The sequence below is a fragment of the Arvicanthis niloticus genome, chromosome 1 (assembly GCF_011762505.2).
Source record: "Arvicanthis niloticus isolate mArvNil1 chromosome 1, mArvNil1.pat.X, whole genome shotgun sequence".
Lineage (NCBI taxonomy): Eukaryota > Metazoa > Chordata > Mammalia > Rodentia > Muridae > Arvicanthis > Arvicanthis niloticus.
The window spans coordinates 7,052,249-7,069,187 of NC_047658.1; the positions used below are offsets into that span (position 1 = coordinate 7,052,249).

Sequence of the window (16,939 nt, forward strand, 5' to 3'; positions counted from 1 at the left end):
CACGCCCCTCTGGCAGGCAGAATAAACATCTCTGTCACCCACCTGCACTTGGGCCCCATGCGTCAACCACCTTCCCACCCAGCTGAGTTGATTCATTGCTTGGAGAGTGTGGTGTCTGGCCAGTTGCATTTGGACAAAGCAAGTTGACAATTTCATCCTTGGACTGTGCTGCCACTGCAGGTGGCACACGTGACCCCCCCCCATGTTCGCCTGGGGTCCCTGATTCTGTCAGTCTAGAGGTACCGAGAAAGCACACTGTAAAAACATCCTTGACAGTGGACCAAGAAGTCTATACCTGGGAAGACTCTTCAAGTTCAGAGTGGGCAGCTGGGAGAAGCCATTCTGCTCTGTCCATGGCACAGGTGTGACCTTCTTGTCCAGGGTTTGGTAATACCACAGACCCCTCTATTCTGTCTAGCACTCTTGTGACAGTGCCCCTCCACCCCCCATGGGCATCTGGGTAATTGGCCTTTTGGCCCCTCCAGTCCTCCTAATGTGTGACTGACATCTGTGCAGTAAATCCTGACTGAGAGTCAGGGAGTTAGGTATTCCTGACAGCAAGTGGCTGATCCTTGGGGACACTTCTGCACAGGTGATTAGGAGCAGGAGGCAGAGCTGGGAGAGGACTGGGCCTCTTGCAGCTGCTCCCATTGTGAAACCAAGAACCACCCCTTCCAAATGCAGGACAGTGAAGGCACCCAAACCAGCCGTCAACTTGGAGTAGGGCATGTGGTAAGGCAGGTGACTGTTCTAGGGCATGTCTTCATTTGTAGCATGGTACCTCCCAGAGGTTCAGCTGCCAGCGGCATCACAGGGAGTTCAGGCTCTCAGCCACAGGGCTTGGGAATGTTCTTAATACTCCTCTGGTTCACCAGCCCCCCTAAGCAGAGTGAGTTATTCCTCTGGGCTTGCTCTCTGGAATAAGCTTGAGTTCTTTAATGTTTGCTATGTCTCATTGGTTTTTCTCTTGAGACAAAGCCCCATTTATACAGTCCTGACTGTAGATCACATTGACCTCAAACTCACAGAGATTCACTTGCTTCTGTCTACCAAGTGCTGGGATTAAAGGCACACACTACCACCTTCAGCTTTTTTGCTTCATCATCTCATGCAGCCCTGGCTGCCTCTTTCTGAAAACTGCCACCAGGCTGAGTTCTAGATGACAAGCATACAGCACCAGGTCTGGTTTGACTTATATAGTGCTAGAGACTGGACTCAGGGCCAGTGCTCTACCAACCGAGCCACACCCCAGCCCAAGGTCCATCTCCTCAATATTAGCAGTCAGGCCTAAAACGTATCTTTGGACGTATGTTGGTTTCCTCTTTTCTTCTGTCAATTTGGGCCTGTTTCTTTACAGAGGACCCCACTCCAGCCAAGCCCCCATTCCTAACAGCAGCAGCTGCTTCTCACACTGCCATAGCTACACCTGTAAAGTCACCAGGCACTTAGTATGGCCCCACCACAAACAGGCCTGACCCTCTGGAGGCCACAGCTGGATGGCAGTAAACATGGGGTGGGCTGGACGGCACTGAGCCAGAGTCCCGGTGCTCAACTGGCCCTCACTGCCAGGCTAGCTGCCCCTGGGGAATTTCAGAGGCTGCGATGGGTGTGTGTGGAGTGTTCACTGCTGTAACATCCTTCCTCCCCAGGGTGGCCTTGAAGATGCTCTCCTTGAATAAGGGTCCTGAGCAGGTAGCTCCAGGCAACTCAGCCTCAAAAAAGCCCATTAACTAACTTAACAAACGGCTCATTTACTGGTTCCTATGCTCAACAGGATCAACATCAAATAGTGTAACATTTCCAGACGAGGCCATGTACGTTAGGAGACAGAGGCAGGGGAGTGCGGCAAGTTTGAAGCCAACCTGGGCTACATAATGAATGTAGGCCAGCCTAAACTATGTAGTGAAACCCCGTCCCAAAGAAATTAAAAATAAAAAGAGGAAAAAATAATCCCAGGCCACTGGGATGGGGAAACTTCAGCACTTGAAAAACAACTCTGGCCAACAGGCTGCTTCCAGAGTTGGGGCCCACTTGCCCCACATAGGGAGTAGGGCGGAGTATCTCTCCCATGATGCCTGGGTTCACAGGCCCAGTCCCCAAACTTACCTTACTACACAGCTGGGCAGTCGCCTCCATACACCACACATATATACACACACACCCCCAAAAAAACAAGAAAATACTTTAATTGTAAAACTAACTTGAGGGATTGGTGGCAGGGTGGGGGACAGGAGCCTGATTCTTCAAAGTGGCTCTGTCCCTGGGCCAGCCACGCCATAGGTCAGGGATCATCTGTTTCTAGGCTGAGACAGAGACACAGCTAGTGTTATAAAATGACAATATAAATAGACTTCTAGAAAACGGAGGCTGTCGGGTGCAGTAGTCATTTGCTGCAGAGGTTGGGGGAAGGGGAGGCCCCATGTCTCCTATGGAAAGAGGGTGGGGGGCTCTGGGAAAAGGCCACTCTTCAAACATTCATGATTGACCCTTCAATGGCTCAGGGTCAGGGGCTGGCACCAGGAAGGCTGAGGACAGAGGAGCTGGACTTTCTTGGTTTGTGCGTGCACGCTCTCTCACTCTCTTCTCACTCTCTCTCTCACACACACACCTTTCTCATAGTATCTGCTCTGCCTCAGTGGCCCCTGATGCACATTTCCAGTGATGGGGCAGCCGTCTTCTCTCCTGTAGACACCGCCCAGGGCATGGCCTGTCCTGGGACCCTCACTTGCTCCCACATGTCCTGGTGTGGCTTAACAAGTCATGGAATCAAAACCAGAGTTCAGTAGTAGGGCCCCACGAAGGCCCCAGCACAGTGACGGCGGTGCCCTCGAGTATCTCATGGGCTGTGGGAGCCGGCTGGCCCTCTACTGGCCTCTGCCGGGCAGGGTGGCCCGGGACTCTTTGGTTCAGGACTAGGCTCGGGCTCATCTGGTTCGGTGTTGGCGCATAAGGGGCACGATGCTGGCTGGCGGCCCCGCCTTAGTGAGGAATGGGTGCTTCAGCAGCTCAGCAGCAGTGGCCCGCTGCGCTGGGTCACGCACCAGCAGGCGATCCAAGAAGCCTTTCAGAGACGGTGATGCCTGTGAGGGAGCACAGTTCAGGAGGACAGGGTTACTTGCTGTGGGTCCACTTTCCTATAATGTCCTGTGGGCTGATGGCATCTAAGGAGGGTCAGAGAAGTCTTAGGCGTTACCACTGGGCTGTAAAGCTCACGTCAGAATCTCCTATGGCTCCTCTCCTCCCCACTCTTTTGGACTGGCAAGAAGCTGAAGGCAGCCTCTTCCCACATGCAAGTTCCCCAATATACAGCCCTGCAGTCAGGCAAGCTCTGTGGTAGCCATGGGCTCAGGGGACCCAGTCCCTGGGGCTGGGGAGCCACCAGGAGTCAGCAATGGTACAGCTTGCTCTGCTCACCTTGTGCAGGTTCTTCAATCGGGGTGGCAGGTTATCCCGAATCATCTTCATGGCTTTGAGGGGTGGCTCGTTGAAGTAGGGGGGTTCCCCATCCACCATCTCAATCACCATCACCCCCAGTGACCAGATATCCACCTAGGATGGGAAAGGGACCATAGTGCTGAGGGCAGAGGGCAGCCAATCCTCTGCCAGCTCCAGGAGTGGCCTCTGTCCTGTGGACAGTGGGAGCCTGCCTACCCCGACTTCTCAGGCGTAGGCAACAGCAGCTGCCACAGACTGCTAAGTGAGTCCAGGCCCCATTCTGTCACTCACAAGTCATCCTTACTAAGACAGACCCAAGACCCCTGCTCAGGTCTGCCCCTGCCTTATGGGGACCAAGTATGCCGACTCGAAATGTCTCACGGCTAGGTAGCTGCAGCGTCAAGTAGCAGGCTCAGGTGACGACAGCCAGAAGGACAATGCCACTCTTTCCCTAGCAGCACCGGCTCCCCTGCCGTCAGCCTGGTGTTTCCAACAGATAATGGAAGCTCTGGCCACCTTCCTGCAGGCCGCTTGGGATTGGGTAGCTGGGCCCCTCCCGGGCTTACCTCTGGCCCATAGGGAAGGCGGGAGATGAGCTCTGGGGCCATCCAGTACGGGGTGCCCACCAGCGACTTCCTCCGAGGCACCTCCTTGCTCACCTGGGCACAAAACCCGAAGTCGGACAGCTTCACCTGAGGCAGACAGGGGCTGCAGGTCAGAGGTGCCCGCCTACCTGACTGCCTTCAGACACATGGGCTCCCCTTGAGCAGCAGGGGTAAGGCCAGCTCTGCTCCCTACTGGCAGGGCCCTCAGGTGTCTGGAGGTTCTTAGGTGATGTGGCTCAAGCCTTGTAGACAGCAAAGGCTCAGCAGAGACCAGGACAGACTGCGCTCTGAGAGCCAGGGCCTGGGGGAAAGGAGCGCTCTAGTCACTGGTCCAAGAGGACGGACCTCTGCTACAGCTAGTACCCAGGACTTACACCATTTTGGAGCCATGGACCCTCTTCATGTTATCTGTGACTCTTCTGGCCCCCAGAAATCATGTCCTCGTAGACTATGGATACTAGCTGACTCACCCATGGCCCTAGATTCAGAGTCAAGATCTCAGTCTAAAAGGGGGAAGCCAGCATAGCCAGCTTCACATCACAGGGTCCCAACTGCCGGAGGTCTGGTCAACCCTGTGCTCCAACCTGGCTGGCTAAAGTGGGGGAGGCGGCATCCAGAATGGCACAAGGACCACTAGGGAAGCTTGGGTCCACAGCGAGCCTGGTCCAATGCCTGAGAGCCAGGGGGATGAGGCCCTTCGGAGTCCTGACGGAGGAAGGGGAAGGGGAAGAGCTAGTGGAGCATGCTCAGAGTCTCAGCTCTCAGGAGTCCAAGACAGGAGTTAGAGGCCAGCCTGGGCATGCAGCAAGTACCAGGCCAGCCATGGACACACAGAAGACAGTGTCTCATTTACAAAAAAAAAAAAAAAAAAAAAAAAAAAAAAAAAAAAAAAAAAAAAAAAACTAAAACAAACAAACAAAAAAATAAAACAAAAAAAACCTAGGTGTGGAACAGGTGGATCCCTGTAAATTCAAGGCCAGCCTTATCTACACACCAAGTTCCAGGCCAGCCAGGGGCTACGCAGTGAGACCCTGTTGTCAAATCAAAAATAAAATGAAAGAAAACAGGAGAGGCAGGCCAGCTGCTTGGCTGGGAAGCATGTCGCCCAGAGCCGCCGCTGCTGCACAAGCCCTTCCTCACTGGGCCCTGGTCAGGTGTCTAGCTTCCAGTTCTACAATGACAGTGCATTCCACCAATGGGACCCCTTCTCTGCAAGGGACAAATCAGCCAGCTGCCCCTCTAGTCACTAGAGGCTCATGTGCCACAGAGGCAGAGGGTAAGGCAAGGACCCAGCACTGGGTGACAGGTTAGCCTGAAAATCAGCTGGAGGAGGCTGGGTGAGAGGGGCCTGTCTGTGGGTTTCCAGAGGACTAACGGGGACAGGAGCTGTCACGAATGTGGGTGTGAAGGGGAGCAGGCCCTCAGCATGCCTCCTCCCATCTCCTGGCCACTGAGAAGGGAGCTGTGTGGCTCCATTCTGCTCTACCACGATGATAAGCTAAGGAACAGCGCCGTTCTCTCCCTCACGCTGTCCCTGCAGACAGAAAGCCACACATATCCAGCCTCCCGCCCACTCACCCGGCCATCGTGGGTCAGCAAGATGGAGTCACTCTTGATGTCACGGTGGATGACACCCTGGGCGTGGAGCACAGACAGTGCCTGAAGCACAGCCAGGCACACGGCAGCAATCTGCTCCTCGTTCATCCTGTGTGGGCAGAAGGAGCAACTGAGTACTCAGGGCCCTGCCTCCTGTGTCCCACCCTGGGGGACAGGGGAGCTAAGAGCCCCACCCTGCTTAGGACATCCAGAGGTCACAAACACCTGCCTCAATAGGGGTCGGGGAGCCAACATGCTATGACCCCATCCTGTGTCTGTCCTCACTGCCCCACCCACACTCTGGAGGACACCTGTCTATCACCAGAGCCTAAAGGGTCCCAGCTCCACCCCTGGGAGCACACGAGGCAGCAGGTTGCCCTCCAGTACCTGGTGTGGGTGACAATGTCTGTGAGGGCGCCTCCCTCCAGGAACTCCATGACCACCCAGAGCTCGTCGCCCACCAGGTAGCTGTTGTACATCTCCACCACGTTCTCATGTCGGTAGTCACGCATGATCACCACCTGGCAGGGCAGAGTCAGCGCCGGCACTGTGGGTACCTGCAGCCCTGGCACCAGCCAGCCCCCCTCCACCTTCTAGCAGGTTGTATGCTGGCCAACTAGCTCACTCCAGCTGTTCCCTCTCCAAAGCCAAGAAGACCTGGAGGCCGGCCTGAGGGCGACCAATTCATTCTAGGGGTACACCCTGGACTCCTACACCATGTAGGGTCTCTAGTTCTGACCAGTCCTGGCCGGTCTTTTAGTGGTCTGACTATCAGGGGGCATCTGGAGAAGTAAAGAGGCCAGGAGGACAAGCAGGTATGAAGGGAAAGCTGTGTGTGCGCGTGCGCATGTATGCATGTGGTGCACCTTAATGGAGCACTCAGATGGAGGACTGACTGACGTGGAGAGGTCTGGGTGATGAGGGTGGCGGGGAACACTGCTTACAGGGACCAGAGGAGCAGGCTGAGCGTGAGGAGGAATTCATGGTGTGGAAGGAGCCCTGGGATGTGGGCTGTGGAACAGGTGAGGTAGAAGTATTAGGTAACAGGCAAGCAGCCCGACAGCCTCCGAGCAGGACCGCAGGGGACTCCTGTAGTAGGGGCAGGGGGTACCTGTCATACCCACACACTTCAGAACTGCCTTTGTGATGGATGCCAAGGCTGACACCCAGAGCCAGAAATTGGGTTGAACCAAGTGCCTGGCTCTGAGCTAGCTGGGAATAGATCTGATGGGCAAGGAGCTGGACTCCCACTTGAGGACCCGGGAGACACTAGGAGTGTCTGTCAAGGCTGCAAAGCCAAGGACTCCTCTCTGGATGTTATATATGGAGTGTCCAGGGGAGGCCTGAGAGAAAAGCTGGAGCAGGAGCCCAAGGGTGAGAGAAAGAGGCTTCACAGAAGTGGGACTGGAGGAAGGGCTACTGGGCTGTGGTCTGGAGACAGGTATGGCAGAGCATCCCAGAGACAGGAACTCTGAGAGGAGAAGAGGTCTGGAGGGAGAACACAGGTCCAGGACTAGCTGGAACAAAGTCATGGGCACTTGGGATGACCGTCTCAAGGCTGGGACAACTGTGGAGTGGAGGACAGAGTACTGGGCTTCCCGGCCAGCACCCACCTCATTGAAGAGCAGTTCACGTCTCTGCTGCTTGCGCAAGTCCATCTTCTTGACGGCCACCAGTTTGCCTGAGCTGCGCACAGTGGCTATGCACACGATACCTGTGGAGCCCTCGCCGATCTTGATGAAGTTGTCTAGATAGGAACGAGGGTCCCCTGGGTCCACCACCAGCTGCAGGGCAGCCCGGAACTGCTCATGGGATACTCGCTGAGGCTCCCGCTGTGGTGAGCGAGGCCCAGGGACCCCAGGGGCAGGGGGTACAGCAGGGGCAGCAAGGGCACGTGCTGGGGGCGCCAACTGGGGCTCAGAGGCATGGGGGCCCAGCACTCCTGGGCTGGGCGGGGCTCGGGTGGGAGGCCGGGAGGAGGAAGACTGAGGAGCAGATAGGCCTGTGGCTGATGGCCCATTAGGGGCCATGGTGTGTGGCTCCCCCTGCAACAGAAGAAAGGCGCTGTAAGTGGAGACTGCATTAGTTCTCCCCATCCAGATGACGGGTGATCAGGATGAGAAATGCGCTAGGGTCTGGACTGGGGACAGAGGGGGGTAAGGAAGCAATGGAGTGGACACTTAGGTGCTAAAGTGGAAGATGGGTTACCTGGGCACCCCGGGGTGGGTGGTCCGTGTCAGCCCGTGGGTATGTGTTAAAGGGCCTGCCCGCTGCTAGTTTTGTCCCACTGGTCAGACTGCCAGGCTGAGGAGTGCTGACGTCAGGCCCCGAGAGGGGGCGTTTATCGCGGGAGGCCTCCTGGGGCCCTCCTGGGCTCTCCCTTGAAGACTTGGGCCTCTTCTCTGGCCCCACCCGCCGTCTGTCACCACTGCTACTGCCTGTCTCACTGTGGCCTGTGGCCCGGGCTCTGCTTCCAGCTTTGTCAGGGGCCGTTCTGGACGGGGCTGCCCGCTCCTCCAGCATTCCATTCTCCTGGTGGGCACGGGCAGGTGGTGGTGGACTCTCTCTGCGCAGGGAGTTGGAGCGTGTCACCGACATGTTCTCAAATTCGTCAAGCAGCAGTGTGAGAGCCCCATCCTTGGCACCTTTGCTGCCCCGCACGATGGTCTGGGGCCCAGGCAATGGCAGGGTAGAGCCAGGAAGGAGAGGACACGGGTCGTGCATCCGACACAGAAAAGACAATACAACACAGAAACAAGACAGACACAGGTGAAGTGATGGCTTGATGATGATGGGCTGGAGTGGCAGGGGACCTGCAGTGCCCCAGGTACTGCTGTCATGCCCACCACCCACTCTGGGTGCTCCCCCAACAAGTGCCTCTTGACTTTCCTTGGCTCCCAGCCTGGCAGCAAGCTCTGCCCTGTGGACTAGGGTGAGGGAGCAGAACCCAGCCTGTAATCAGTCCCCAGGAGCTGCAAATTACAGGCCGCTTGGCTCAGCACTTCCTCCCCTGCAGGCTGCCAGCATCATTAACCCCCAAACCACGCAGCTCTGATCCCCTAGGGCAAAGGATGTGGTGCAGAATAGAAAGCCCACAGCCTAAAACCGGGGCCTTGGGAGCCGGTGGCAAGCGTCAACTGGACTAAATCCTGAACACCAACCCCTGCATCTCCCTACGTTACCCACCCCCTTGTGGTCTTTTTGGCTCCTCCATACCCTGAGCACTGGGCACATTAGGCTGTTCCTCCAATACACCAGATGTGTGTCTGTCAGTCTTTGCCCCGCCCACAATCGGTATCTTCCAAATGTCCCCAAGGCTGTCCCACTCCCCTCCAGAGGTCTTTGATCAGAACATACTTCTCTGAGGACTTGATACGAATTGTAATGTAAATATCTCATATGTGACTCCCAAAGGGGTCACGACCCACAGGTTGAGAACCAGTGTTCCAGGCCCCCATGCAGCTGACACGACTGTGCAGTGGGCTGCTTTACCCCTGTGAGCTTGTTCTACCATTTACTGTCTACCTATGCCTTGGGTCCTAGATCAAAGTCCACACCAAGAAGGTACTTTGCAAAAGGAAGAGAGGGAAGAGGAAGGAGAAAGGAGAGGCAGGAGCTGCCCTACCACTGCCTTCAGGTGGCAGGCAAAGACAGGACTGGATAGCCTCTGAGGCTGAGGACATACTGAGCTCCCGGGAACCACCTGTAGTCCACAAGGCTCCTAATGGTATGCTGTGGGCCCAGCCTCTTGTGGGTCTTGGCTGTTTGCCTGGAAGCCTGGCCTTGTCCAGGGAACCAAGAAAGAAAGGTAGATATTAGGTTTCAACCCCAGGACAAATAGCTGAGGTGCCTATTTACGTGTCAAAGCAGACCAGGCTTCTAGGGTCTCCCAGCTTCCCTCAGTCCCTACCTGTTAAACAGGCGCTTTCTTTCTGGCATACACTGCTGCCCTTACCTAAACTTCTCCAGCTCAGGGCCTCAACTGCTCTCCCCAAGATGTCTTTCCCTATATAATACAGCCATTTTGGCGGCATTGACCTTTCTATCTTTTACTCTCTTGGCCTCTTGGTCCCCTGGCTCTCCCCTCCATCCTCCCCTCACATGGCCCGCCTCAGGGTCATGTCCACTCTGGACTCTCCCAGATTTGTCTGCCTCTGGCTATGCTCTCCCTCATATCCACAATAAACCTTCTCCACCATCCTCGGAGCAGGCACCTTCTCTGTTTGTTTTGTTTTTTCATTCAGTGGATACTTGCCAGACTTTGGTATTGAACCTGGAGTCAATGGTCAAGAATCTTGCCATGTACACAGTACCAGCTAAGGTGCCTACATGTGAATTAGGACAAGTGTCCTTCCCCTTGCACAACTGTGGGAAGGTGTGGAAGCACAAGGGTGCACAGAACAGGGGTGAGATTTGGGGGATACAGAACCTGTGAGAAATGACCCCAAAGCTCATTGCATCATAGAAGTGTCTAGGGTGGGCTTTCTGGGGACTACGGTCCCAGCTTCCAGCTGGCCTGGGTCATGAAAAGCCCATACTGATTCATATGACAAGAGGGGCTTTCTAAGCAATGGAGAGAAGTCAAGGCTCTCACATGATCTTTTGGGGTCACAGGAAAAAACCAGAAAGACCCCAGCCTAGACCCAAGCACTGTGGCTGCAGGCGCCCTGACGACTCTGCCTCTCTCCCGCCAGGCCCTGGCTGGTCACTGAGGGAGGCGGAGTCAGCTGCAGTGCCAGGCACCCGGCCTGCTGACCACAGGCATGCCCAACTCCACCCAGTAGGGACAAGTCTGGCTGCACTCCTCTGGGTCCCACCACCCATGGCATGAGTTCAGCAGAGGCACTCTTGTCACTAGGCCCACATGGCTGTAGTCTCTGCCTAGGCAGGGAGACCACAATTCTCACATTGTACATGGAGGTGGGGGAAGGGTGAGGATCTTGGATTTAGACCTCAGGTCCCATTCCAACTCTGACAATTTGCTCAGGATGATAAGATTGAGTGGCTGCTGCCCTGCTCACATCTGCCTCAGCTGCTCCCCAGACCTTGGAATGCAGCTTAGGTATCCCCTAGCCAAGACCTAATGTTGTCTCCCATGTCATGAAGCACTGGAGACCAAGGATGAGTATATGGAGTGGAGGTCAGAGGTCAGCATGGGCTTCCAGGATTGCACTGGCGGGTGGATGGCTGGCAGTGGGCCACAGAGGTGGGGGGTTCTGCCAAGAGGCCAGGAGCAACCAAAGGGCTGGGCCACTCTGGCAGCATGGGCTGTGGGCTAGAAGTGGTGTGGTGATGGCTACCTTGGGGGCACCAGGCTGGATGGAAGTGATGCAGGCAGGGTCGATCAGGGGCTTGGGTCTGCGCGCTGACTCCTCAATCAGGCTCTGCCACTGGCGGGGCAGCCCTGTGAACTTCTGCTCATGTTGATCGAAGCCTGTGTGTACGCGGTGTTCGAAGTTAGATGGGGCTGAGATCTCCACCCGCTTTTTCTTCTTTCCAAACATGGTTCTAGGGCCTTAGCACAGAGTGTGACAGGTGGGGTGGCTTGGGTTCTTACAGGCACCTGCAGGAAGGAAGCACCAAGGTAGGTGGGATCAGTGGCAGGTGATCTGTCACTCAAATGTTCCCCAGTTCTCTGCTTTTGCTCAGGTTGGTTCAGCAGCTCTCCCATATACCAGCAGGGGGCAGCAGCCTCTTCCAGGAGCCCTCTGAGCAGCTACTTTTGTGGGTTCCTCTTGAGCAACTAGAGGGTCAGGCCCAGCTATCTCCTCCTCAGAGGCACAGCTCTTTGTGGCCCAGGGACCTCATACAGCCCATCTCCTTCACACCAGCTTTCATTCTGCAGGACCTTTGCACAGGCAGTTCCCCTTGCCTATTAGCCCAGGGGTTCCCTCCCTCCCCTCTTCCAGTTCCCTGGGTCACTACTGAATGCTTTCCTAAGCACACAACCTGCTGGCCATCACATCACCTTCAGGTGCCCTTCACCTATGGGGAACCTGCTGCTGTTGCTGTGTGTAGTGTCTTTTGTCTCCCTCCAACCCCAGTAATGAGAATAGTGCCTAAAACAGCCCATCCATAGAGTCTCCCTGGTCCCACCCCTGGGCACCAGTGAACAGTCCTCCCCTCCAATCTAGCCACTACAACTGTGACACTCTCCTATCTTTAGGGCCTGGGTCTTCAGCTGGGCACTTATATAAATACCCAGTAAAGGCCAGTCAGGAGTCCAAGGGTGAGCCAGGCATAGTGACGCACGCACCCCTTTAGTCCCAGTACTCAGAGGCAGAGACACGTAGATTTCTGTGTGTTCAAGGCCAGCCTGGTCTACATAAGTGAGTTCTAGGCTAGTTAGAACTACATAGAGAGCCTGCCTCAAAAAGGGAGTGGGAAGCTGGAGAGATGGCTCAGCAGGTAAGAGCACGGGCTGCTCTTTCAGAGGACCAGGGTTCAATTCCCAGCTCCCACGTGGTAGCTCACAACTGTCTATAACTCCACTTTTAGGGGAGCTGACACCCTCTTCTGACCTTCAAGGACATTACAACACATGAGATGCACAGACATACACATAGGCAAACACCCGACACACAAACTTTAAAGACTAATAATAATTTTAAAAAGTAAATTAAAAATAAACAACAACAAAGAATCAAAGACGAGCCCAGCTAGGGGCACAAAGTGAGAAGCTGCAATCCCAGCTGCTCAAGAGGCAGGAGGGTGGCAAGCTCAACGCTTTCCTGGGGATAGAGTAGATTCAGGCTACTCTGGTCAACGTGGTGAAATTGTCTCAAAATAAATGATAAAAGGCCTGGGTCTGCAGCTCAGCATATAGGAGGTGAGAGGCCCTGGGGTCCATCCCGGGTGAAGGACAGGATGATAGTGGCACCCCACAGAGGCTCAAGCAATGACGGACACTAGTCGGCCTCCCAACAACCCTCCTTCTGCCTCTCTACCTGAGTCCTGGGTGATGCAGCAGCTGAGCCCCTCCCTGCCTTGGACTAGCCCCTTATGCTGGGGAGACTGGCCTTGTGGGAAAAGCCTGGAGTCACACAGACCTGGTCTGAAGCTGGCTGGGCTAGAAACACCCTTGTGTGGGTGACGTCTCCTCCTGAGGCTTTGAGTTACTCATCTGAAAGATAAGAAGAAAAGATCCATCAGTCACTCAGTCACTAACACCCACTGTACTCTGGGTGATAGTGGGACATGAAGACAACCTAGACAGCCTGTGACCCACTAAGGTCTACCTGGGGCAGATAGTTAGTGACAGTGTACACTGGTAGGGACTGGGCCCATAAAGTGCTACCCAGCCATGGCAGGTGCTCTAAGGGGAGGCCTCATGAGTGGAGGCCTAAAGGACCAGAGTGCCAGGGGACTTTCATCTTTGTTCCACCTGACTGTCTAGTACTTGGCAGGGTGATGAGCTGTCACAGAACCAGCACCCCGTCCCAGTGAGACTCTACTGGGGAAGTGGCTACAGACAAGTGTCCAGGGAGCCCCAGCCAGGTCTCCTCTTTTCCAGGCATGGCTCTCTTTCTTGGGAGTCACTGGCTCAGCCTACAAGAAGGACATTAATGGGCAGCCAGCCAGGGAAACCGGTTTGGCAGCAGAGCCAAATGAGAGGCAGGTGGGGATGCAGCAGCCAACCTGTCTCAACTGGTCCCAAGGGGCCAGCAGGTGGCCAGCCCCAGGCTTGGACAGGGCTTTCCCGGCTGGTCTGGTTTCTTTGCTTGATCCAGGTCCAGGGGTCTGGCTGAGGGTTGGGACAGCTGGGGCAGAATGGGCACCTCCGGCTTCCAGTCTTCTCTGTCTCAGAACCAGCGCAGCAACATGCACCCTTTCTTCTAGCCTTTCCTGCCTGGCCTGTCCCAGCCCGCGACCTCTGCACCAGGCCTACCCAGTCCTCCTTGGCACTAGGCCTGTCTCTACAACTCCAACAGTGCCACACCTTGCGCTGCCTGATGCAGCGTGGAGCCTGGTGTTGTGACCCACGGCCCCCTGTCCTCTGGGACTAGCTTGCTATTCACCCTAAACTCTTGGCTCTACTCTCCCATCTCCCATACCCAGGGAGCCCCAAGGCAGTTCCCAGATTTGGCAAAATAGGGGGTGGTGGTGCATGTGATCACTCACTAAGAGTAGGGAGGTGCTCAGGATGGAAAAGGTGGGTGAGCATTTAGCAGTGCCTTCCCATGCTCCCCCACACAGACCCCTACCCCACCCATAATCCCCGAGCCACCTTGCATACTACAGTCACTTGTGACCCTGCAGAAGGGACGGAAGGGCACACCTCCGGATATTTGCCAGGGCCACCCCTTTCCTCTGGGCAGCATATGGAAGGAAGGACAAACAGAGGAACTGGCCATGTTTATAATGACCTGGTGTAGGCCCCACCCAAGCCCTTTTAGGCATCTCGTGGCTGGGATGGGTCTCCCAGGCCAGCTCAGAATTTCAGAGCCCTGCAGCTCAAGCCTCAAACCGCAGCTGACAGCTAGCTAACACTGTAGTGCCCTGATTTCTGTAACTGTGAAGACCCAGCCCACAGCTCATGCCAGGAAGCTCAATGTGTGACCCTGGGGAAAGAGCTCCACTCTTATGCCTCAGTTTCCTCTTGTTAGGAGGCTGATGACAGTAGCTGCTTCTACAGCTTTTACAAGGAGTCACAGAGAATACAATCCAAGCAGGCACTGAAGCCTGGCTCAGAGCCAACTCCTACTGAAGCTTAGGCAGTAAATCCTCAACTAGTCACATGACAACAGTAGCCAGCAGAAATGTGCACCTACTGTGTGCCACCTCTCTTTGAACCACTTTACCCAGTATCTCTCTCTCATCCTTTGCTCCTGACCCAGCAGAGGGCCACTGTGAGCCCCATGCCCTAAGTAAAGAAATGAAGCACAGAGGGTCCCCTCACTTGCCCATGGGCAAAACCAGAGCAGACATTAGAGTAGGTCACTTCTCCCAGGGCCTGTGCCTCTGCTTCTGGTGCAGATCCTGCCAGCAGTGCTCAGCCCCACGCCATATGCACAGCCCTACAATGGAGGCTCCCTATCCCAGTTTTCTGGTGTGGAAACTGAGACTCCAGAGAAGAAAGCCCTTGCCCAGGCACTCAGCCAGTCAGAGGTTGCCAGGGTTTGCCCCAAGAAGGTGAGCACACCAGGCTGGGCTCTTACTTGCCTGTGCCATGGACAGCTAGTCTGGGCTCCCATGCTGCTTCTACCTGCCCGGCCACAGACCTCACCGTCCTGCTCCTGTGCCAGCACTGCAAGGGCTGGACTTCACCTCCTACTCAGCTTGCCCCAGTCTCGTGGGAAATGGGTTTCCTGGACCCCTTCCCAGGGCCTCTGGTGAGATAGCTGGTCACAGAAAAGATGCCTGAAAACCTGTCCTTGCCACCAAATGTACTTCACTGGGTTCTAGAACTCACATGCTCACCATGAAGGAACCTGTGGCCCTGGGAAGTCACCAACATAAGCCCCCTGGCTTCCAGAAACTTCAGAGCAGGGGCTACTCTGGGCCAATGTTGGGGGAATCTTGTTGGTCCCTGGAGGTAAAGGGGTGACTGGGTACCCCTGGAAAAGAGAGACAGATGGAGCAGTATGGCAGACAGCTCCCTTCAACCAAGGACACACACCAAAAATATATTCTTTAAAACACTTCTTTCAGTTTTTTTAATCTCTGATTCTTCAAATGTGGGATACTCCATTTTCTAGTCACCCCTGCACCTTGCTCTGGTTTCAATCTTTCACGAGAGGCAGATACACCCATCTCCCATGCTCCTGAAGGAATGAGCTCCAAGAAAGCCCTCTCTGCCTCAGTGTACCCCTTGTTTTCCAGGACTGAGCTGCAACAGAGGGGTCTGGCTCCTGCCTTTTTGAGCCCACACCCATTCACCATGTAAATACGTCCCACTGTCCTCTGGCCTCCTGCTGGGACAGGGTCCCACTTCTGCCAGGGAGTCCTAACTCTTCCTCATCAGACACTGTCCAATCACAAGTGACGGGTCCTAGCTGCTGGGCCTTCACTTCCTATCCACTCGAGTGACAACTGAGGTGCAGCCTGCCTGGCTCTCAGCTCTACAGAGTTGTTGCGGGGTTCATACTGGGGGAAGATGACTGTCATTAAACCAAGTCCACCCAATGTCTGTAGGGCAGACTTAAGTCCTGAGAGGAAATAAAGATGGGCTCAGAAACTCAGGCAAAAGAGGTAGGAACTGTCAATCCAGTCCTTCAGTGCATGAAGCCTTGTCCAAAGAGGCTCTGTGCTTTGGAAGAGGGGCAGCCAGGAGGTAAGAAAAGTCAGGGCGAAGGTACTGAGGCAGGCACTTGCTGGATGTAGCCAAGAAGGCCTGGCGGCCACATGGAGAAGATGAGGAGAGGGTCTAAGCAACACGGGCTGGTGATGAGACAGATCGGCGGCACCTGTGGGCCACAGCAAGGGCTCTGTCTTTCCCAAGTAAGATGAAGATACAGGAAAGGTCTAGGTAGGGGAGGGACAGGGATTGGGACATGGCTGTGACAACCCAGCAGGGGATAAGATGGACAGGACTCCCTAGGGGCTGTGGCATGGGTAGAGTAGGCAGGTTCTCTGCTCAGTCCAAAAACCAAGGCGGCAAGATGGTGCCAAAGCATGGAATGTGAACTCTGTAGGCCTGGCTTGCCTGGCATAGTTTACTCCAGTGATCTACCATGGATCCCCCAAACACATCTAGGTGGGTACAGAGTCCTCTTCCTTCCTGTTTCCCAAACCAGGAAACTGAGGCCCACAAAAGTGAGCTCACTGCTCAGGGACACCTTGTGCCAGGTCATAAAAATACCCACTCTGCCCCACAAAGGTCTTGTAACACCCCACCAGTGCACTGCTTCTCAGTGTCCTTTGCTCCAGCCAAGGCCTCCATTTTATAGGAAGAGCAGGAGGCAGAGACAAATGTTGACAATGACCAGACCTAAGAGCAGAGAAGCTGTCATAGGGAGGGAATGTTAAATGAGCTACCCATGTGACTCCAATGGACACCACACAGTCCTACCTACTAGAGATCTGCACATCTCACTCACCTCCCCACAACACCCTCGCCAATCATCTAGCTGACATCCAAACTGAGACATCAACGCTTGTCCCAGCTTTGTATCTACAAAGCCTTCTGCTCAGAACCTCGGTTTACTTCTTAACATTCAAGTCTTAGTGCCCTGAGAGGCAGCCAGGCAATGGCAGCACATGCCCTTAATCCCAGCGCTCAGGAGGCAGAGGCAGATAGACCTCTGAGTTCGAGGCCAGCCTAGTCTAGAAGAGTGAGTTCCAGGACAGCCAGGGCTACACAG

General features: G+C 55.0%; 1 protein-coding gene across 3 annotated transcripts in view; it reads right to left on the bottom strand.

The window, feature by feature from the left end:
* Positions 1–2,166: 2,166 nt before the first annotated feature.
* Positions 2,167–16,939, bottom strand: part of Pak4 (p21 (RAC1) activated kinase 4) — a 38,550-nt gene continuing 23,777 nt past the window's right edge. For all 3 annotated transcript variants that reach the window (XM_034519874.2, XM_076930729.1, XM_076930733.1), the window contains 9 exons: positions 12,686–12,759; positions 10,937–11,199; positions 7,845–8,303; positions 7,250–7,681; positions 6,024–6,157; positions 5,619–5,745; positions 4,002–4,127; positions 3,415–3,549; positions 2,167–3,080 (listed from right to left, as the gene is read on the bottom strand). In XM_034519874.2, the coding sequence (XP_034375765.1) occupies positions 2,925–3,080; positions 3,415–3,549; positions 4,002–4,127; positions 5,619–5,745; positions 6,024–6,157; positions 7,250–7,681; positions 7,845–8,303; positions 10,937–11,140 (1,773 nt within the window). In that variant the 5' untranslated portion in view covers positions 11,141–11,199; positions 12,686–12,759 and the 3' untranslated portion in view covers positions 2,167–2,924. The remainder of the gene's footprint in view (positions 3,081–3,414; positions 3,550–4,001; positions 4,128–5,618; positions 5,746–6,023; positions 6,158–7,249; positions 7,682–7,844; positions 8,304–10,936; positions 11,200–12,685; positions 12,760–16,939) is intronic.